This window comes from Cibotium barometz, chromosome 1 (assembly GCF_041138505.1).
Source record: "Cibotium barometz isolate CiBa-2024 chromosome 1, ASM4113850v1, whole genome shotgun sequence".
In the NCBI taxonomy this organism is placed as follows: domain Eukaryota; kingdom Viridiplantae; phylum Streptophyta; class Polypodiopsida; order Cyatheales; family Cibotiaceae; genus Cibotium; species Cibotium barometz.
The window spans coordinates 20,880,114-20,902,563 of record NC_141046.1 but is presented as its reverse complement, the minus strand read 5'-3'; the positions used below and the strand labels follow the sequence as shown (position 1 = coordinate 20,902,563).

Here is a 22,450-nt window from a genome sequence, read left to right as displayed (position 1 = left end):
ATGCCCCTATGACCACCTGTAATGGAGTCATGAGCATCATGAAGAAGAGCTGCCCGGAATGATTTCATGACACATAGTCGGCCTTTGTAGAAAAGCCAACCATCGCGTATCAGAAAATGACATGGTCCTGTGGCATCCAATGCCTGTTCCCACTGAGTACCGAATTCCTCAGAATCCGCGTACGTGTGCTTCATGTCTTCTAGTCCTGTACCAACAAGGTCAAGTCTAGTGGTCTGAATCGCAGATACTTGTCCCTTCCTGCTCAAAGCATCGGCCACTGGATTGGCCTTTCCTGGAAGGTACTCAATCATACCACCGAACTGCTGGAATATCCGACTCTAGCGGTGTTGTCGATCACTCCACTGTGCACTTGGCATCGTCTGAATCCATCGCAATGCCTGATGGTCAGTGCGAACCTCGAAGTCACGGCCATACAGGAAATGTTTCCAATGTTTCAAGGCCTGTATAACTGCTAGGAGTTCACGATCGTAGACTGAGTAGTTCTTTTCGGTGGGCAGTAACTTACGAGACATGTAAGCTACTGGATGACCATTTTGTTGCAATACACCTCCAATTGCGATGTTACTCGCATCGGTGATCACTTGAAACTCGTTGTCGAATCTCCAATGCACGCATCTGCATCTCAAGCAAGGAGCTTGGGTGCGGCTATGACCCCGCGAGAGGGTCCCTGTGACGAGGATCTGGTATCTGGGATACGGAAGGAGAGGGAGGAGGAGATGGAAAACACGACGCTGGAGAGCGAGAACGCTCCTCCAGAGCCAAAATCCGCGCCTTCTGCTCATCCAACTTGGCTGTCTGGTCTGCGATTGCTCGCATCATCTACTAGAACATGTCTGTGACACTCCAGCCGGGTGCCCTAGCTGGGCTGCCTGGTGCACTCTGGTCCCATGGTTCTGGTTCTCTCTCGTCACCAAAGCTCGCCATAGCGGGAAAATGCAATTCCTTTCCGAAACGCAATCTGACCATCCACTAACTGTGTGGGAGACTTCCGGAGGCTTCCGGAGGCTAAAAACCAACCGTCCTTCGAGGGACAGGAGTCACTCCGAAAGGGGTAGTCCACCGGCGTCTAAAAACCAACCACACAAGCGAAAAAATTTTCTGGTTTTCTTAGCTGAATCTTTGTCCTTGAAGTAGGCTCTGATACCACTGTAATGTGCGGAAGCTTCGGTGAAGGATCGGTACTTCAAAACTCAGAAATCAGCACTCTTTTCGTGACGGAATTAACGCACAAACTGAAAGGAGATGTGCAGAAAATAGAGAGAGATGGGGGAGATGGAGAGGACACAGTATTGGGTCCCAATTACCCTCTGTAGGGCCCCCACCACGGATGGTGTATTTGCTTTATTGGAATGATGTAAATCTGAAAACAAATACAGAAACTTGACCTTTTCTTGGCTGGAAAATCCTGCCCTTGACCTTCAGAAGTCCACCCCTTTGCTTGGCAATCTCCTTGGCTTGACTGGCCCTTGATTGGCTTGAGCACTTGGTGAAAACTGAGATGAATGATGGGATTTAGGCCTACCCTATTTATACTCCTCTTGAGGAGGAGTCGGCCAGCTGAAAAAACAAGCTATGTCCCACGACTGGTGAAATTCAGCAATAAATGCTGAATTAAATCCCAAAAAATACTACCTTTTTTTCCTAACAAGCTGAAAGTGATGCGCCTGCTTCTGATTGGCTGAACACCACTTTTGTCCACAATCCCAAGGCTGGGCAGCCTGTATGGGCTGCCCCATACATGCCCTACAGCCATCTAAAGGCTGTAATCCCCTGGAGATTGCCTGATCTGTGCCCTAGGGCTGTCCTACAGCCCCTCCATGGCTGGTGGGTTCAGCCTGGGCCTTCCTGGCCCTCATGGGGGTGGTTCTACACCATTCCCATGCCCACACTCAGATCCGGGGTAGTCCTATGGGCTGGCCCCTTGTCCTAAACATAATCTACTCAGTGATCTGGCATCCGGTACCATACCAGATACACAGAACCACTGACATCATTCTAGAGGGAGACTCACAGCGCGGACTGGCACTGTTTCATGTGCAGGACAGTGCACACCTGACCTTGGACTCATGTGCAGGACAATGCACACCTGACCTCGGACGACTGAGATGGATCCCTGGCTGACTCGTCCCAGACTGGGCTCACATGGGACCAGTTCACCATCCCAGGTCCTGCACCTTTTGTACAGAAATGTCTACGTGGCATCCAAGTGCGGGATGCACGTGACACGACATCAGCACCATATCCAAGAGCGGCTAGCTCACTTACACTCACACCCGGAGATCAGGCTCCGAGGTATTTTTGCCTCGCCATTGCCTATGTATCACATATTACACCCCCTTTATGGTACTGGTTGGAGCTAGACATATGCATTGCATTCTTGTATACCCTACGCATATAGGTTGCATACTGATCCTCTAGCAGTAGTGCTCCATCCATCACACCCCCCCAGTAGCTCAGTACTTTCATACTTTATTTCATGTTCATTTTGTCCTTTTTTTCCTGGACATCCAGAAGACATTGAGAGTTGTACATTGATTTGTCTCATAGGTCGAGTTTGGCCTCTAGTAGAGGTTAATACAGCTTTCTTTCTTTCTCTCTCTCTCTCTCTCTTGCACTCTCTCTCAGCACACACTAGTGCTTGTATGCTTCCCCTCTGTGCACTATTTCAAATCCGGCATCTCCTATGGCGAGAGTAAGGCCCTCAAAGCTTGTACATGTTATATTTCTCCTTGGATAATGAAATACTCCAAGGGGGGGGGTCGGCCCATTCCGGCCTCTATGCGGTGTTATATGTGCAACTTTTTTTTTCAGCTTTGTGGATTGTTTAATGGCTATGATTAAATACCGAAATGTTTAATTGTGCTCACGGTCAAGCGATGCATCTTGGAGAGATCTTCCTTCTTTCTCTTCTTTCAGTTTCCCACCCTACCTCCCTTTCTTGCTGTGCACAGCCTGAGAGGAGGACTTGCTGATTTTTTCAGCCCCTTTCTTCAAAGAAGATTTCTTGTCAGAGGACATGGCTTCACAAGGTTTCTCTACTGCTGCTCCTTCTCCTGTTGATTCTCCAACTCCATCACAACCTGGATCCCCTGCTCCCACCACTCCACAGGTGGTTCCAATTCCCAATCTTTCCTCTCTCGGTTTCTCTGATCCAGGTCTTGCTCCCACCCCTACCCACATACCATCCTACAATCCTCCCCAAGTCAATGACTCCAAGAAGCTTACAGCAACCAACTATCATACTTGGTCTTTCTACACTCAATTGTTGCTGGAAGGAGCTGGTGTGTGAATGGCCATCTCCACACCTCACTTGGTGGACCCTGCTTTGAGAAGCATATTGGATGCTCGGGCTCGTTTTATCATCATCCATTCCATGACTCCACGATCCATCTATACATGCACAGTTTGTCTCTACCCGGAGTAATGCTCATTAGATGTGGACAGAGATCCAGAGGAGGTATGGGAGAGTTTTGATAGTGAAGATTGACAAATTGGAGTCAGATCTAGAGAAGCTTACAATCAATGAGTCAGATAACTTGATTGAGAAGATTGGAGAGTTCACCCGTATCAAGCTGCAGCTTGAGGAGTACGTCAACACCATCAACAATCCCATCCATAATTTTCTTGGTAAGTTGCCTGCTTCCTTTGACTCTTTCGGGGATAATATTTATTTCCGTGATCCTCTCCCCCCTTTTGAGGAAGACGTGAGTTATCTCCACAACAAGTGCATGCTTCGCGGAAAAGGCAAGTCGGAGTCTGCCTTTGTTGCCTCTGACAAGGGCAAAGGCAAAGGTGGAAAAGGAAACTCCAACAACAACAATAAAAACAAAGACAAAGGCAATGGTAAACAGGATTCTAAGGAATCCAAGGACAAAAGCAATGAATGTGATTACTGTGGCAGGTCAGGTCATACTGAGGCTCGCTGCTTTGCTCGTCGTGATGATTCTCGAGTAGCCAAAGCCAAGTATAAAGCCCAAGATGCTTCTAAAGCATCTGACAAGGACAACACCAAAGATAAAGGCAAAGTTTCAAAGGAGGGATCTGCCAAAGTTGCATACATGGCAGTCACAGATTCATCCACTTCTTCACAAGATTCATTCCTCATGATCACAGATATGACTTCTCCTGAAGAAGTTAGTGACACACCTGAAGCGGTGGAATGGGTTGGTGATAGTGGTGCTTCTGCCCACGTGACCAATCAAGCCCATACCAGACTCTCTCTTCTTCAGTTCATATCGACGACAACTCTTCACTTCTTGTCACCGGTGTTGGTAATGTTTCTTTGGGTTCTTCTGCCACCTTACATGATGGATTTCCAAAAATCTGTTTTCAGTATACAAAGCTTCTCAGAAGGGACTTGGTGTGTACTTTGATGATGAGGTCATCGAAGTAATTGACAACAGGAAGACACTCTCGGTTGTTGCCAATGGAGTCCATGATGGGGATCTCTACAAGATCCCCAATTTTTCTTCCCAGATCCCTCACACTGATTCCCATATTCATGAGCTTTTCTCCCCCTTGATGGCTTTGGTTTCTAAGGCAAATACTTCTCTGTGGCATTCTCGCTTCGGTCATGTACCCATTGCTGCCTTACAAAAGTTTCATTCTAAGTAGGTTGTCAGTGGACTACCTCAGCTCAGGTCTCTCTCACACATCTGCTCATCCTGCATGATGGACAAGCATCATCGAGATACATGCCACTCATCGAGCAACCTGAAGACTGGAGCTTATACATGCAGATCTTGTAGGACCTATGGAGGTTGAGTCTCTTGGCGAGACTCGATATTTTCTTCTTATTGTGGATGATTTCGCTCGTTAAGTCTAGGTATGTTTTCTGGCTCACAAGTCAGATGCTTTTGCTAGTTTCACGACTTGGATCGCGATGGTGGAAAATCAGTCTGGGGGTAGAGTTTCATTCCTCCGGATTGATAATGGTGGCGAGTTTGTACCATTTGATGACTTCCTTGCTTTGAAGGGCATTCACCGACATACTACAGTTCCTTACACTCCTCAACAGAATGGAGTTGCGGAACAAAAGAACCGGACCGTCAAAAGATATAGCTCGTGCTTTGTTGCATCATGCATGTCTCCCTCCTACTTTTTGGGGTGAAGCTGTGGCTACCTCAATTTATCTCATTACCCGCTCTCTCACAAAAGCGGTTGAGGGGATGACTCTAAAGGAGGCTTTTACAGGTCACAAGTCGTCTGTTTCTCATCTTCGTGTTTTCATTTGTGTTGCTTATGTACATGTCCCACATAAGAAAAGAACCACTCTCGCCCCGAAGTCAAAGAGGATGATCTTCACCGGCTACAGTCTGAGATCCAAAGAGTACGCTTTTGGGATCTGGAGGTTGATGACATCATCATTTCCCGTGATGCTCGGTTTGATGAGAGCTTGTTTGGCATTGATTCCTCTCCACCTTATGTATCTTCCGACTTTCTGGACGATCCATTCCCGGCAAATGCTAGTGATCTTTTACCTCTTCCACAAACAGCTCCTCCTCCTCTCCCTGCTGCAACCCCGGTGCCAACTGCTCCTTCACAGTCACCCGTTCCCGTTGCATCAGCTTCTACAGCTCCCAGTTCCTCTACGAGTCCTACTTTGACTCCGGGATTCCCCACACCAGTGCTTACCTCATCACCACTTCCAACAACATCGGATGAGTCCTCTATTGTAGCTGGATCTTCTTCTTCACGCTTTGAGAGGAAGGCTAGGCTACCTCGGTGGGTTCAGCAACTCTTTAGAGATTCTGGTCTCACTATTGCACAGCTCCATAACCAGATCTCTACCATCACCCCTGGACCTCGTCGTTCATCTTGAGCTTCCACATCCCATCACACAGTGAATTATGCTCTCATGAGTTCTCTCCAGGAGATCGATGAGCCTGAGAGTCCAGAGGAGGCTCTTTCACAGCCGTAGTGGCGGCAAGCCATGGAAGCAGAGATGGCCTCTATTGAGAGGAATAACACTTGGTATTTGGTGCCACGGCCTTTACAACGTCATGTTATTGGTGTGAAATGGATTGTCAAAGTCAAGTTTCATGTAGATGGTACTTTGGACAAGTACAAAGCCTGCCTTGTTGCTCGAGGATATGCTCAGAAGGCAGGTGAAGACTTTGATGAGACATTTGCTCCTACAGCCAGATATACCACCATCACGATTGTTTTGGCTCTGGCTACACACTTCAGATGGCCTGTGTTCCAGATGGATGTCAAATCCGCTTTTCTGAATGGAGATTTAGAGGAGGAAGTTTATGTTGAGCAGCCTCCCGGTTTTGTGATTCAGGGATCGGACACCCATGTGTATCTTCTGCAAAAGGCCCTTTATGGTCTCAAACAAGCACCCCGTGCCTAGTATCAGAAGATCGATGCCTTCTTGTTCTCTCTTGGCTTTGAGAGGGCATATGCTAATAGCCATAATTTATGTGCTTCTTTCTGATGGAGATATTTGTGTCATTGTTTTGTATGTTGATGACCGCATTCTTTCTGGCTCAGATACTGGGTTGGTCACACACGTTCAGTCCAAGCTTTCAAAGACATTTGAGATGACTGATCTTGGCCTTCTACATTATTTTCTTGGACAGGAGGTTTCGCAGAAAGATAACTGTATCTTCATTTCTTAGCAGAAGTATGTGAAGAAGCTGCTCTCACTTTATGGGTTCTCAGTACACCTCTCTCGTCCCATGGATCCCAATGCCAAGTTATCCAAGGAGGATGATATACCCTTGGTGGATTCCACAGAGTACCGGCAGATTGTTGGCTCATTGCTTTACCTTGCCAACACTCGTCCAGACATCTCCTATGCTATGAGTGTCCTCAACTGGTTCTCATCAGCAGCTCAAAGGTCTCATTGGCAGGCAGCTTTCAGAGTTCTTCGTTATCTTCGAGGTAGTTCAAATTATGACATCACCTACTCTTGTGGTGATGATTTGGTTGGCTTCACAGATTCTGATTAGGCAAGCTGTATTGATACTCCAAGGTCTACATCTAGATATTGCTTCATGCTTGTTCTGGATTGGTTTCTTGGAAGTCTCAAAAGCAGAGGACTGTTTCTGCTTCTTCCACCGAGGCTGAGTATAAATCCTACCTTCTCTCCTCCACTAAGGCACTTTGGATTCATCAGATTTTGGAGCATTCATACTGTGCAGACACTTCCCCGCTTACTATTTTCTCGGATTCTTAAGAGTGCTATTGCTCTAGCACAGAATCCTGTGATACGGAGACGATCCAAGCATATTGAAGTTCATTATCATTTTGTACGCGACTGGATCAAGTTGGCACTTCTTGGACTAGCCTACTATTCTACCAAGGACAATGTGGCTAATCTCTTCACCAAACCACTTCCAAGAGCTACAATGGAGGTGTTACTTCAGCATGCTGGTATTGGACCGCCCGTCTAGCGCTGAAGAGGAGGGGCTGGATTATATGGTCACCAACATATGGGGGAGTATATAAGGGCTGACCCCCCTTTCCCCCCAGTTCATCTCATTTTTCAGCATTCACTTGAGGTCATTAGCAGCTGCTACTGCTTCTTACCATTATACAGCACCTACGGGCTTCCCTCATGCTCAGTTTTCAGCAATAAAACATCAGTTTCCAGCATTTACAAGTCTTGTACCTGGGCCTACATCTGTGTTTTCTATTTGCCTCACTTTCTTTCATGTTTTTTATTTATGGACGATACTTGGATTTATGGCATGTGATAGTCCACTAGGATCCAGACTACCTAGCCAATGCCTCAAATACCCAATAGACGCGAATGATACATAATTGTTTGTTGCCTAGTTTTTGCAGGAGGTAAGTATGCATTTATTTTATGTAACACATGTGACAGGCCATGAAGAAGAACCATCAAGAACAAAACTATTGGTCAAATATAGAGCATAGAGATGTTGACAGATGAGCAGATACCACCACAGATATGGGGACAGACCAAATGCACAAGCTCACCAGACAAGGCTAGTACTTGAGAGATGGATGTACTTGATGTACTTGAAACATTTGAATATACTTGGAACATATGGATGTACTTGATATATTTGGAATATATGGATATGCTTGGAACACTTCTATTCCGCAGTTGAGGACAACTACAATATGAAATGTAGCTATTCCTAGCTCTATTTCACATGATGAAACCCTTGCCCGGACACTGGAAAGTTGGAAGAAGGCATGGGGATAGGGATCATGAAGTTTGCTCATGGAAAAGCGCCAGTCTTGGTCAAAAAGTAGAGAAAAGCAAAAAGTCAAACTAAGTTGACCACGAGAGCCAAGGGCACCATTGGCAAGAGGAGACTGAAAAAGCAAAAAGCCGCTTTTTCAAAAAGCACCTCTAGGGCCAAAAAGCAAGGACCTGAAACCAAAAATGCAAAGCATAAAAGAACTTTCAAAAGCTAGTCTTATTCGAGTGATATTTTATTGAATAAAGTGAAAAAGAATAAAAGCAAAACAAAAATTAAAGCAAAAGCATGGATAAGCCTTCTAGCAAAAAACAGAGCTCCGATCTAGTATAAAACTAGCATGAGCCCCTCTTGAGTATCAAGTTGGAGAGCAACCTCTTCATCATCATTGAGAAGGGCGTGAAGATCACTGATCAAGTTTGGAGCTTATAATCTTCTCCACCATCGTCTGCTTCCGTACACTAACTGCGGTTGTAAGAGCTCATGAGAATAATGATGGAGCAAATAAATTCTCTGAAGATGCAGCTTGCCGAAAAAGAGAAGCCCAAAGAAGGCATCTCCAATCTGGAACAAATCCTCTTCATCATGGAGGAACAAAGAAGAAAAGACGAAGAAAGACATAAAGAAGCAAAAAGAAAACAGAAGAACAAAAAGAACTGAGACGCGCGCAGGAGAAACGAGATAAGAAAGCCACACACAAATATGAGGAAGGCCAACGCCGTCAAGAAATCGTCGACCGAGCGTTCAACAGAGACTCGACGGGGAGGCTATGCAAATCCAACATTAGCAGACAATGGCACAGATTCTGACATCCCTCCCCCACCCGGCTCCAAATTCCTCGTCCTCCACCGCCCCTACCACCACCATCATACGAACCTCTATAAATTTTAGTAAGTATGATGGTAAGTGTGATCATGCTACTATTACTCAATTTATTCATCAATTTGACGCACATTTTCCATTAGCTAAAATTACAAATCCACAAGACAAAGTCCATGTGGCAACACCCCAACTCACTAGGGAAGCTGTCACTTGGTGGCAGCATTGGTCACAACTTCACACAAACCCCATCACAAGCCAATTCCAACGTCATTGGACTACCTTTGTGGCTGACCTCAAAGCCCGTTTTTTCAACCACAGTACATGAACAATCTTGAGGACAAGTGTTACAAACTCACTCAGGGTGGTTCCCCTATTTTGACCTATTCCAACAAGGTCATTACAATGGCCTAGCAATTGGGCATATCGGAAGAAGATAAGCTCAAGCAATTCATTCAAGGTTTAGACACTAACATTAGGTACCCAGTTAGGAATTTTGAGCCTCAGACTTATGCACGAGAACTGACCCTCGCTTAGAATCAAGAATTGATGTTGAACGGACGTAAGCCCAAGCAGGTCCAGTTCTTCCCTAAGCCCCAGTAGCAGTCATCTACCCGGGGTAAGGGAGCTCAGAACAACAAACACCAAAAGGACCAAAAGGACCAAAAGGAAAACTCTCAAGGTCAATCGGGCAATAAGGAGGCAAGAAAACTCTTGAGAAAAAAGCTAAGAAGGGCATCACTGGAGGTTATCTCCAGTCGGATGAACAAACACGGTACAGGACAGAGAACCATTGTTTCTTCTGTCACACGGTGGGACACGGGAAGAAAGATTACACTAAGTTTCAAGCTGAAAAGTCTACTAAGGCATCCACTTCCATAGTAGCAACTTGTACTCCTCACCAAAACGGTGTTGCTGAGAGACGTAATTGTACTCTTATGGAGATGACCAGATGTATGCGTAAGTCTTGAGGCAGTCATGTGTGCAAACTATGTGCTGAACCGCTGTCCCATTAAAGCCTTCAAATCTATGACAACTTATGAGGCTTGGAATGGCAAAATCCCAATGATGAAACTCTTCAACGATTCTTAAATCAATTTCGAGGTTGATGCTGTTAGACAAACGAAAAATAGGTGGCATTGCCTACTCATATGCAAGTCTTTGGTTGTCTGGCTTATGTGCATGTACTAGCACAACAAAGACAAACTTGATGCAAAGGCCATTAAATGTATCTTTACGGGCTATAGCAATGAAAGCAAAGGGTATCGGCTTTATGTGTCAGAATATGCAGCGGAAATGATATCCAAACTTGGGTAGACAAGAGCAAGTAGACTGCAGAAAATAATCAGCACAAGAAACACAGAGAGAGGTGTGTGAACTCTTCTCTATACACAAGATCCCGGAAATACTGAATGAGAAAGTGGAGGAGGAGGAGGGGCAATATATACAATCCCATGAGGGCAGTCGGCCAGCTCTAGAAAGGGCCCACGACTGAGTAAAATCCCACGACTGCTGAAAATAGCAGTCGGCCAGCTCCAGATGCCCCACGCCTAGACAGAACAAGTCGGCCAGCACTCCTACAGCCCACGACTGATACAGATGCAGTCGGCCAGCTTCAGAGTGCTCTTGGCATCAACTGGCAGCCCTCCAGCCACTAGAAAAAAATGGGAAAAATAGGGAAAAAATACGGGCAGTGTGGAAAAATGATATACGGGCGGGCACACCCACAACAGAGGCCCTGGTGTATACAAATAGACAGGAGATGACTTCTAACACCCCCTCTCAGCTCCTGGCTGTGTAACCAACCCCAGGGAGCTGGAGTGCCGCCTGAGCGTAGCCTGAGGTAGAGACTTCGTGAAGAGGTCCGCCGCATTGTCCTCCGTCGAACAATAAAGTAGCAAGATGTCACCCGCCAAGATCTTCTCACGAACAAAGTGATACTGTATCTCTATATGCTTGGTCCGGGCATGGAAAACCGGGTTCCAAGCAATAGCTATACAACTCTGGTTATCACACTGGATGACTGTGGGCTCCCTATGTGGAAACCCCATCTCGCCTAGCAGCCTCCGCAGCCATACAACCTCACAAGCAGCACCACAAGCAGCCCGATACTCTACCTCTGTCGAAGAAAGGGCAATAGTTGGCTGCTTCTTGCTGCTCCAAGAAACCGCTCCTGAGCCGAGGGTAAAAGTGTATCCTGAAGTAGATCTCCTCGTGTCTGGATCTCCTCCCCAATCTGAGTCACTCCAACCTTGGAGCTTGACTCCATTCCCTCCTGTGTAAAAGAGTCCCAGATCCTTCGTACTCTGCAGATACCGCAAGATCCTCAATCCTGCGTCCCAATGAGTCTTCAATGGCGTCTGCATAAAAGAGCTCAACAGCCCCACGGAGAAGCTCAAGTCCAATCTGGTGTTCAGCAACCAGATCAATGAACCAACCAACTTCCAGTACTGCGAGGCATCAACCGGCTCACAAGGATCTGTAACGGTTAACTTTGTGTTCGGGTCCATCGGCGAAGTAATAGGCTTGCAGTTCTCCATCCCAAAGGCCTCTAGCAACTCATGAACATACCGCTGCTGAGAGACGAAAAACCCCCTCTGGGTCTGCCAGATCTCCAATCCCAAGAAGAAGTGGAGTAAGCCTAAGTCGGTCATCTCAAACTCCTTTGACAAGGCAGCCTTCGTCACTCCAATGTGCTCCACATGACCGCCGGTGAGAATGAGATCATCCACATAAAGGATGATGAGTGTGACCATGCCGCGTTCCCGAAAGAGATACAGGTTCGGATCTGCAACCGATCTCTGGAATCCAGTCCGAATAAAGAAGGAATCAATCTTCTGATTCCAAGCCCTCGGAGCCTGCTTAAGACCATACAAGGCCTTACGTAACCTGTAAACCATCCCTTCCGATCCTGGAACAATACAGCCTGGAGGCTGCTCAACGTACACCTCCTCCTGCAGGTCACCATTAAGGAACGCCGATTTTACATCCATCTGGTACACGGGCCACCTCTGAGAAGAAGCAAGGGCAAGAACGGTCCGAATCGTGGTCATCCGCACTGTCGGTGCAAAGGTATCCTCGTAGTCGATGCCTGGCCGCTGAGCATAACCCTTAGCCACGAGCCTGGCTTTGTGTTTGTCCACCGACCCATCAGCCGCGTACTTGGTCTTAAAGACCCATTTGACACCAATGACCAACTGCTTCGACGGCCTCGGTACCAACTCCCAAGTGTTGTTCTTCTCGATGGCATCAAGTTCCACCTGCATGGCTTCCCTCCAAGTATCCTGTGAAAGGGCTTCCTTTACGGAAGTGGGCTCTTTATCCCGCATGATACGAGACATAAGAGCATAGTTCACCTGAAGAAGCTCCGCCGTGTTGCTTTTATCTCGGACTCGATGTGATCTTCGAGGGCCGTCCTCTGTGGTCCACTCGGAGGGTAGCTCCGTGACACCTGACTCCCGAAGGGTGTCTAACAACTACCTAGGTACTCGAACAGATCGTGGAGCCTCCTGTGATCGCGGGGGCTCGACTCTAGCTCTGCGGGCTCAACCTCCTGTGATGACTGAGGTGGATCAACTGCAGTGGCAGACTGGAAATCATCATCAGACTCTGGATCTCCAAGAAGTGGCGGCTCCTCGACAGTGGATGCTGGAACATGCTCGTCAAAGACCACATCCCGGCTGACAACTATCTCGTTCCTCTCTGGATCATACAACCTGTATCCCTTGGAAAGAGAGTTATACCCCACAAATACCAGCTTGCGGGACTTGGAGTCAAGCTTCCCCCTCTGCTTCTTCGGAATATGTACATACGCGTCACTCCCAAAGACACGGAAGTGCGAGACATCGGGTTTCCTGCCAAAATATGCCTCAAATGGAGTCATATGGGGTACAGAAGTCGTCGGAGAGCGGTTAATGGTATGGACAGCTGTTGCCACAGCCTCACCCCAAAGTGGACAAGGAAGATCTCGATGCTCCAGCATGGTCCTCGCCATCTCCACCACAGTCCTGTTCTTACGTTCAACAACTCCATTCTCCGAAGGCGATCCGGTATTGGCCAATTCCCTCTTGATGCCATGATCTGCACAAAACCGGAAAAATACAGTCGAGGAGAATTCACCTCCTTTGTCAGCCCTGAGAGTCTTGACCTGGAATCCAGACTCTTTCTCCACCATCACGTGCCAATCCTTGAACCGAGCAAAAGCCTGGTCCTTCTGTGAAAGAAAGTAGACCCACGTGAATCTGGTACAATCATCAACAAGCAGCATAAAGTAGAGAGATCCTCCCAAGGATGGTATCTGCTGTGGTCCACACAAGTCAGTGTGAATCAACTCCAAAGGTTTCGAAGCCCGCCTGGAAGCCTGCTTCGGAAAGGATTCCCTGTGCTGCTTACCACGTATGCAAGAACTGCAGCGTCCTTGCCTACTACCAACATCTGGCAAGCCAACCACCATCTGGTCCCGGAAGGCGCGCCGCAAAGCATCCGCATTTAAGTGGCCAAAACGAAAGTGCCACAAATCTCTGACCTGAGAGCCTGTCAATGAGGAGAGTGCAGAGAGCTTGTAGATGCCGTTCTCCACACCGCCTTCCCAAACAACTTTGCCTGTCTCACGGTCCCTTAGAGCAACTGAATGCTCCTCAAATTCCACCCGAAAGCCAGTCTTGCATACCTCATGCACTGACAAGAGATGAAAGCCCAGAGCAGGGACATAAAGAACACGGGAAGCATGCTTGCCCCCCTTGCCGTCGGGAATAATCTCCATCTGACCCTCACTATGTATCGGAATAGTGGAGTTATCGCCAATAAAAATACGACCTGACTGCCGTTTCAGATCCAGGAAGAAGTCACGGGATGGAGTCATGTGCCTGGAAGCACCACTGTCGAGAATCCATTCCCGGGTCTCCTTTGCGGTGAAGCCAGCTGCCTCCTCGCTCGAAGATGATGAAGCATCGGAGTCCACCATCTCCAAGTGCACAAATGCCGGTGTCTTCGCAGCTGAGGCTGAGGACTCAGCACTCTTCCCTGTCCGCTTGGGGCACTTCCTCCAGTAGTGGCCTTTCTCGCCACAATCATTACACGATCTTTCGGCCTTCAGCTTCTCTCGTTCTGGATCAGGCTTCTTCTCGGAAGACTTATCTGGAGAAGCCTTCCCTTTGCCCTTGTTGGTATTACGGCCTTTCGACCGTTGGCCAGTTAAGACCTCCGAACCTCCGCCGTGAGGAGGGTTCGTGAAACGTTCCTCCTGGTCCAGGACCATTGGCACAAGCTCCTCCCAAGTAATGGTGCTGAGCCTGCCACTAGTGATCAACGAGGAATAGAAAGCAGAATACTGACCAGGCAAGTGGGAAAGTAACGTGATGGCCATATCTTCGGATGATATCTCTTTCCCAGCTTGAAGGACTTCCTGCTGAAGGGCCTACAGCTTGTTAATGTGTTCCCGCATCGTCGAAGACTTTGCAGGGTTCATAACCCGCATCTGCACTTCCAAGGATATCCGCTTCATGGGTGACACCCTGTTGTACAAAGAAGCCAAGTGCTCCCATATGCCTCTCGCCAGCGTCATGTGCTTCACATGGTTAATCACTTGTGGTGTGCAATTGAGGAATATAAACGACCGGACCCTGGCGTTGACACTGTCCCACATGTGTGCCTGTGCCTCGCGGTCCTTCCTCGTCGATAATAACTCCCCTTCCTCAGCTTCCGGCCGTGGCACCCCTATGATAATAAAATCAGCAAGATCATATGACTCCAAAACTGACTCCATCATGACCTTCCAGATGCCATTATTGGACCCATCCAACTGACGATCCACTGGGAACGTGGGGAGAGTCGGAATCTTCACGTGCTTCTCTGCCATCTCGAGTAAATCCGCCATCTCGGAGAGTAACCTGAAAGGGTGGGTGGGTGGGAAAAATCTGAAAATCAGAAAATATGCAAGTGGCTGTCCAGCCCCTTTGCCCGCCTTCCTCTTGCACCTTTACTTCCCGTTCAGCCCGAAACAGTCCACCGATCAGCAACCTGTTGCTCCCCCTCTTGCTCAGAAAAACGCCCAAGATCTCCTAGAGCCTAGGGCTCTGATACCATGTCAGAATATGCAGCGGAAATGATATCCAAACTTGGGTAGACAAGAGCAAGTAGACTGCAGAAAATAATCAGCACAAGAAACACAGAGAGATGTGTGTAAACTCTTCTCTATACACAAGATCCCGGAAATACTGAATGAGGAAGTGGAGGAGGAGGGGCAATATATACAATCCCATGAGGGCAGTCGGCCAGCTCTAGAAAGGGCCCACGACTGAGTAAAATCCCACGACTGCTGAAAATAGCAGTCGGCCAGCTCCAGATGCCCCACGCCTAGACAGAACAAGTCGGCCAGCACTCCTATAGCCCACGACTGATACAGATGCAGTCGGCCAGCTTCAGAGTGCTCTTGGCATCAACTGGCAGCCCTCCAGCCACTAGAAAAAAATGGGAAAAATAGGGAAAAAATACGGGGAGTGTGGAAAAATGATATACGGGCGGGCACACCCACAACAGAGGCCCTGGTGTATACAAATAGACAGGAGATGACTTCTAACATTATGTGCTTCTACAAGCAAAATCATTATGTCTCGCGATGTTATCTTTGATGAATTTACATCTCAGCCATTGCTTTCATGTCAAAAACAGCCATCAATTGGACCAGAAGATGTCTTTGATACTAGTGTTGCCTTCATATAGGTCACATGTTGATGATGTAGAGCCCACTTTGGCTCGTTTATAGCCATCACAAAATGCTGAAATTCAGCCACCTAACACTACTCAAATTAGTCCTGATGTGCCACATGTTGATCAGGAGACCTTGGGTGATGCATTGGACCATGAAAATGCAGCTATTTGTGAGAGATGAAGAATGTACCTCGTTGGCTAATTGACACTTTGCGTGATAGCAAGCCTACTCTTATGCCGTTCGTACTCGTGCTACATCTCGTCATGCATCTTCACATTTTGTTGACACTACTCTTGTTGTTGGACATGTCATCTCCAGCCCATTTTACTCAATTTTATGCCACTTTTTATCCAGATATTTATGTATAGGCCTATCCTCCCATCATCTACGAAGAGAACACTCCAAGAATGGCCTAGCCAAACTCAGTAATCTGTACTCCACGCACTAACACATCAGTTAGATGGATCACAATACTTGCTTGCACCAACTCTAGTGCACCCCGAAGGAAGAAAGCAGAATGAATAACAATACTCCTCATAAGAGGAGCACCAAATCTGTATCCATTAGTATTGCTCAACATCTGTATGTCTAGACCACCATCTCCATGTGAAACATAATCCAAGTAATACATCCGCTCATACATCTAGTCAAAAACTATGGCTATTTTGTTAGTAGTCTCCAAGAAATATGTGCTCAGTGAAGATACACCTATTGGTATATCTTTGAAAGGTAGGGTGAAGGCAAATCTCATGATATGTCCTCCTATGGTGCTGCCATGACATCATGTTCCTTCTGTAAGACCTCCTTGCCCTTCTGGACTTTCAGTTCTGGGCAAGGGTTCCATCATGTGAATCTTGGGACTCTCCTGCGTCTCGAGGGTAGTAGCCATATACCTTCATAACGTCAGAAAAATCTGAACTTACGAATTGAGACATTTGAGAAAGAAATAATAGTGAAGAAGGACAAAGACAAAAACAAAGCATCTAAAAGATCAAAAATAAATAAGCTACTACTAAGGAGAGGAAATCAAAAGATAATATCAAACGAAGTCTTTTAATTAAGACATTAACCAAAAAAAACAAAACAAAACAAAACAAAACAAAAAACAAAAACAAAACCAAAAAAAAAAAAACAAAATAGCAAAACAAAGAACTGTAAACTCTAGACCTAAAGCACTAAGAGCTAGAACCAAACATTAAGCTAAACTTTAAAAAAGACTTCGACTCAAAAGTGCAACCATTAACTCCAAAGTGGAGGGTAGTAGCCATGCATACCGCGTCGGAGAGATCACGAGAACAGAGTACATGCACATTTGCATGCAAGGATGGTTTCAAACTGCAAAACATGTTCCAACTGTACAGTCCTTGGGTGCATACCGGGCAAGGCAGTCGATCATTCCATGAAGTAGCGGACAGGTGCCTGAGGGTGGTCTTCCCACCACAAGAGGATGGCACTTGTCAAGGCCGTAGGAACCAAATGGAGCTGGAAAACATATGAACCACCTGTTGCCGTCGACGTGGCAGCCATCTCGCTTGGTGACAACTTCTCCACGTGTGAAAATATACCCAAAACGGGTATTCAACCCAGCCCAAAAAGGGCCACACTTTTTTACTTCTAGCTGACTCCTCTGCTGACCGACTAACACCTCATATAAATATGAGGCTCCGCCCCCGCCCCCCCCCCCCCCCCCTTGATCAATCATCGACCTACGTTGACTGGGCGCCCTCACCTCAGTGTGCGTTTTGCCTCAGCGTTTCATCGCTTCCTGCTGGACAGATCGTGGACTGCACCACACTGAGTGTTTCGCCGCCTCTGAACAGATCGTGGACAGCACCACACTGTGCTTCGCCGCCTCCTGCTGGCCAGAACACAAACAGCACCACACTGGGTGTTTCGCCTCCTCCTGCTGGACTGAAACAGGTCGCCCACAAAGCATATGAACTGGTTGCCTACAAACTGGCAAAACCCATTCACTAGTGCCGCTGAATTCAACGAGCTCTTCTGCAGTTCTTCTTCAGCGTTTTTATACATACTACTGCTGCTGCTGGTCCATGGTGCATACAGCTGCGTTTCTCACCACAGCACAGTTCTGCGTTTTTTCATCAAGCAGTGATTAGCTCATAAAGCGCCTACATCAGTGCTTACTTCTAGCACTCACATCAGGTTTACTTCTGGATTGACGTCTGCGTTTTTGGGATAGCAGCCTTCTCTACTTATTCGGAGTCTCACATAGAGCTCCTGTACTGGACTTCATCTTTTATATACACATCACCATTGCATGCTGTGTGTTTTACTCTGATCTTTCATATATTTGGTCCTTTGGTCTCTTTTGCCCTCACACTCCATCCATCTTCCCATTGAACTTGGGTGGCTTTAGAAGCTTCAATAATTGAGTTTGTTCCTCGTGAGGCATGGAGGAAAAACTCCGCAAACCGATAGTCTCCCAACATCGAGCTCGAGCTGGTGAGGGTAAGCAGGAACTCTCTCGAGAATCCGATGGAGAGGAACTCCGTGAAGGAGACTATCGGGGTGACGTGAACGTCGTCTCTCTTGCTGACTACGTGCAGTGTAGAATGACTTCCGGACCGGGAGCAAAGTTCGTCCGGTACATCCTTACCTGCATCCAAAGGTTCTCCAAAAAGTTTGCCACTTCGTCCTTGGAATTGTCATGCCCTTGCTGAGAAGAACAAGCCTCGGCAGTAGACGCCAAATCTAGAACACTAGGCGCTCAAGTGCTGACTCTATCCTGTGGAGACAAGTAATGGTTAGATATATCCTCTACGCTTACTTTTAGACCCTGAAGTAAACCTATGAGCTCTGTGAAATACATAACCAATAGCCGACACCAATGATAAAGAATAATGGCAAGGGTTGCAGCCCTTCACACTGAGGATAGATGGGTGGGATACGGGCACCAATAAACCAGAAAGAACCAAAATAGTGGCAGAATCAGGGGTGGTTTTTTTTTTACTGCACAAGAAGGCAAGGCCACGTTTTGTGCAAGATGGAAGAAGTCCCCAACTGAATTCTCATACGCAGGGGTCAGGGCTGAATTTGCATAACTACCTCAAGTAGCAGTCAAGAGCCTTGGAGATGGCCATACAGCAATAATAACAGGTCGGGCAGCAAGTGGGAACTTTCGCAGGATAGAAGAACTGCAAACTAGCCATATAGCCCCTGGACAGCATGAGAAGAGCATGGGGTCGGCCGTACAGCAGCTTAGCAGGTCGGTCCTGATCTGTACAACCCATGTCAGCATTCACAAGTAAAAGCAATGAAGGAAATCTCCTCGGCTTTACAAAACAATGGAGAATTTATGGTTGCCTAGCCAAAAACAATGGAGCCCAAGGAAATACATTGGCTGGTCGACTTTGTTCAACGAAGTTGGTTACACACAATGGGCCAGCCCACAATAATGGGCGAGCTGCCCACCCACTTGGCAAGTGCCGATGATGGTGTATTCACACTCTTTATAAATTACAGGGTGCCTAGGTTCTGAGATGTCCACAGTTCATTAAAACTGAACGCCCACTTTATAAGTCATTCCACCTCGTGCCATTCACACATTAGGCAATGATGCCTTATAAACAATAAAATGGACCTAGGGGTAATACTCAGTCAAAGTCCGGCAAATTAAAGGTTACAAGTTCAACGCATTCTACAGCCAGCATCAAATCAGATCTTCAAAAACTCAAGAACACAGATAAACATACCCTATAAGCATTATATTCTTCCTTTACTTTGAAGCGAACATCATTTCGAGCTGCCTTGACATTAACAGGCCCAAGGAGCATTCTGAGAAAAAGACCTGCACCAGACAGAATGCAATAGCCAATGTAAAGTCATAGAGATTACCCCAACACACATGTTAAGATGGATAAAATGCAGATCCCAGATGGTGATTGCCACGAGGCATGTATTCCTTCGAGTTAAATGTGTAGCCAGTATCATTTTGTGGTTCAACTAAATAAAATGCACCATTCTCATGTGGTAATAATTGCCACAACACGTGTCGATATGAGCTAAACGCACTCAAGCAAGCATCATATCCTTATATGAGGCATAGCACACATGGATTCTCCTCTTCACAGAGAAATCTACATAAAAAAGTAGGGGCGAGTTTACCATTGTATTTATGGGGAAGAAGCGCTCCTACATCACCCTCGCATATCATCCAATGTGCTCTGTCGATATCCTCTTCCAACTGTAGGAGATCTATGGCCAGAATTAGTATAGTAAAACCATAGGAAGTTCAGCTTGTTTCCTGAGCTTAACAAGAACAAACGTGCAAGATTAGCTTCATGAGAATCCACTCTCAAGCTTTATGCAATCAACTCCATCCTGCGAAAGGTGGTGCAGGTTAAAAACCTTAGAATTTGTCCGATTTCTAGGTCTAGAATTTGAGCTCAAACTGGTACTCGTATTGGTCTAAGTGCAAGTGCCGGGAAAACTAGGTCCTTGAGTGTATGTGCTGATGCAAGGCCAGGCAAAGAAAGCTTTCATGTGATCTTCTGAACGCCATAAGTGATTTTTTGAGCTCCGTCTTACAAGAAGAGAAGTATGTATAACTTGCACAAATATACCCCCCCCCCCCCGAAAAGAAAAAAAATAAAAAACCGAATAAAAAGCTTGGATCATGGCAAAATCATGCCTTCTCTGCAAGCTGATGGCTGATCTAGGTCTGCGTGCATGTTATGCAGAAATAGAAGAGCGAGAAACTTCAAAGTGTGGCTTATGAATCATACCTTCTCTGCAAGCTGATGGCTGATCTCGTCCTTCTCGAGGGCAGAGAAGACATCTGATCTCAGGCTCTTCATGTCCTTCTCGAGGGCGAGCGCCTGTTGGCTGAGGGCCTGTTCTTCTACCCTAAGGCGAGCACTGAGGGCAGAGGCCGCACTCTGCAGGGCCTTGGCCTGCTGCACAAGGCCAGCCACGCGTTTGGGAATCTCCCCCTTCTGCAAGCAGGTCTCCTCCGCACAAACCCTAATTGCATCGCCATCGCCACCACTGTTGTTGCTGTGCTGTTGCTGGAGGTCGCCATCTTCAATCTCCCCGTTCATCTTCTTTGCTTCTTCGCCTTTAGGGGTCGCTCAGACCTGTATGACGGAACTGCTGCAATCCGAGCTCCTCTCTCTCTCTATCTCAATTTCGAAGCCAGAAAAGCACGCATGACTCCGCATGTTCTGCGCACAAGTGTCTGATGTCGCTATGGATGACAACTGCTATTAAGGTAGGCAGCTATAGTATGTACATTGTATGTGTACTCAAGGCAAGTCGGATTCACCAAATCCGGCATGCCCAAGAGCTGCTTGATAAATCTAAGGTAGGGCCATTACCATATCTTCAGCCTTCGAGATTTATCTCTTGTTTTGCAACTAGATTTCCATAATCACTCATCACCATGGTACATACCCTTTCTTATGTAGCATAAAGTAGCATTGTGTGAGGTGAGATTAATCTTTCCAAAGCATAAAGCAAACGTGAAAAGTTTAGACTCGTCCTTCAAAAGCAAATGTGAGAAGTTAAGACTAATCCTTCTTCTTTTTAAGTTTGGAGAATTAGAAATTACAACACACCCCCCCCATCTTTACAAGACACCACCTCAATCGGCCACGGCGGGGTTTGAACTTACGACCTCATTCATGGACTTCGAATACCCTAACAAGACTCGTCCTTCAAAAGCAAATGTGAGAAGCTAAGGCATCTCAAAAAAAAGATCTTGGTGTTTCTTCTTTAACTGAGAGCAACCTTTGCTTAAGCCATGGGCACTATCTTTATGTGAACTTGATTGATTGATTATTGACACATGCTTTTGACACCACTAATGTTTCATGATGACAAGATGCAATTATATGTAACCATCGAGCATTTATTGAATGATGGTATCTTTGAACACATCTAGAGGACACAAGAAAGCCCTCATAGTATTGTTTGTGAATGAACGTGCAAAAGCTTCAAAAGAAAAAACTTGTGTAATGGAACAAAGACCATAAATAAAACACCTTGGAAAAGTGAAACAAATCCCCACCGTTTATGATGGACTAATTAAACCATTTATGCTAGACTAATTAAGGATAGTTTTAAACATTTATGCTAGACTAATTAACATAAGGACATTTATGCTAGACTTAATAAAATAAGGACATTTCCAAACACATTCACATTTTATGTTTCTTTAACATGTTTCATGACAAGATGCCATTCTTCAATTATACACCACCAAGCATAATTTGAATGATGGTATCTTTGAACACATCTAGAGGACACAAGAAAACCCTCATAGTATTGTTCATGAATGAACATGCAAAAGCTTCAAAGGAAAAAAACTTGTGTAATGGGAACAAAGACCATAAAGAAAACACCTTAGAAAACGTGAAGCAAATCCCCACGATTTATGCTGGATTAATTAAGGATAGTTTTAAACATTTATGCTGGACTAATTAAAATAAGGACATTTATGCTAGACCTAATAAAATAAGGACGTTTCCAAACACGTTCACGTTTTATGTTTCTTTAACATGTCCAACTTATAAGAATATAATGGGAAAATCCTCTGTAAATTGAAAATTCATTATTTTAAGGAGCGAGCATGCTGTTATGGCTCACCCTAACCCTCCTTGAAACACATCCAAAAAGAGATTACCTAGTGAACTGCAATTGTCGTGAGGATTTTTCCAATGGCCGAGCTCGTAACCCTTGAGGTCTCCAAGCTCTACAACTC

The 22,450-nt window shown here is 46.2% G+C and overlaps 1 protein-coding gene across 3 annotated transcripts in view; it reads right to left on the bottom strand.

Moving 5' to 3' along the window:
* LOC147641718 (uncharacterized) overlaps nt 1-21,137 on the bottom strand; it is a 121,853-nt gene extending 100,716 nt beyond the window's left edge. For 2 of the 3 annotated variants that reach the window (XM_086798890.1, XM_086798897.1), the window contains exons 1-3: nt 20,475-21,127; nt 19,855-19,933; nt 19,443-19,537 (exon numbers count right to left, since the gene is read on the bottom strand). In XM_086798890.1, the coding sequence (XP_086655016.1) occupies nt 19,443-19,537; nt 19,855-19,933; nt 20,475-20,789 (489 nt within the window). In that variant the 5' untranslated portion in view covers nt 20,790-21,127. Of the gene's footprint in view, nt 1-19,442; nt 19,538-19,854; nt 19,934-20,474 lie in introns of all 3 variants that reach the window. The other variant, XM_086798903.1, reaches the window with a different exon arrangement.
* Nucleotides 21,138-22,450: the final 1,313 nt, after the last annotated feature.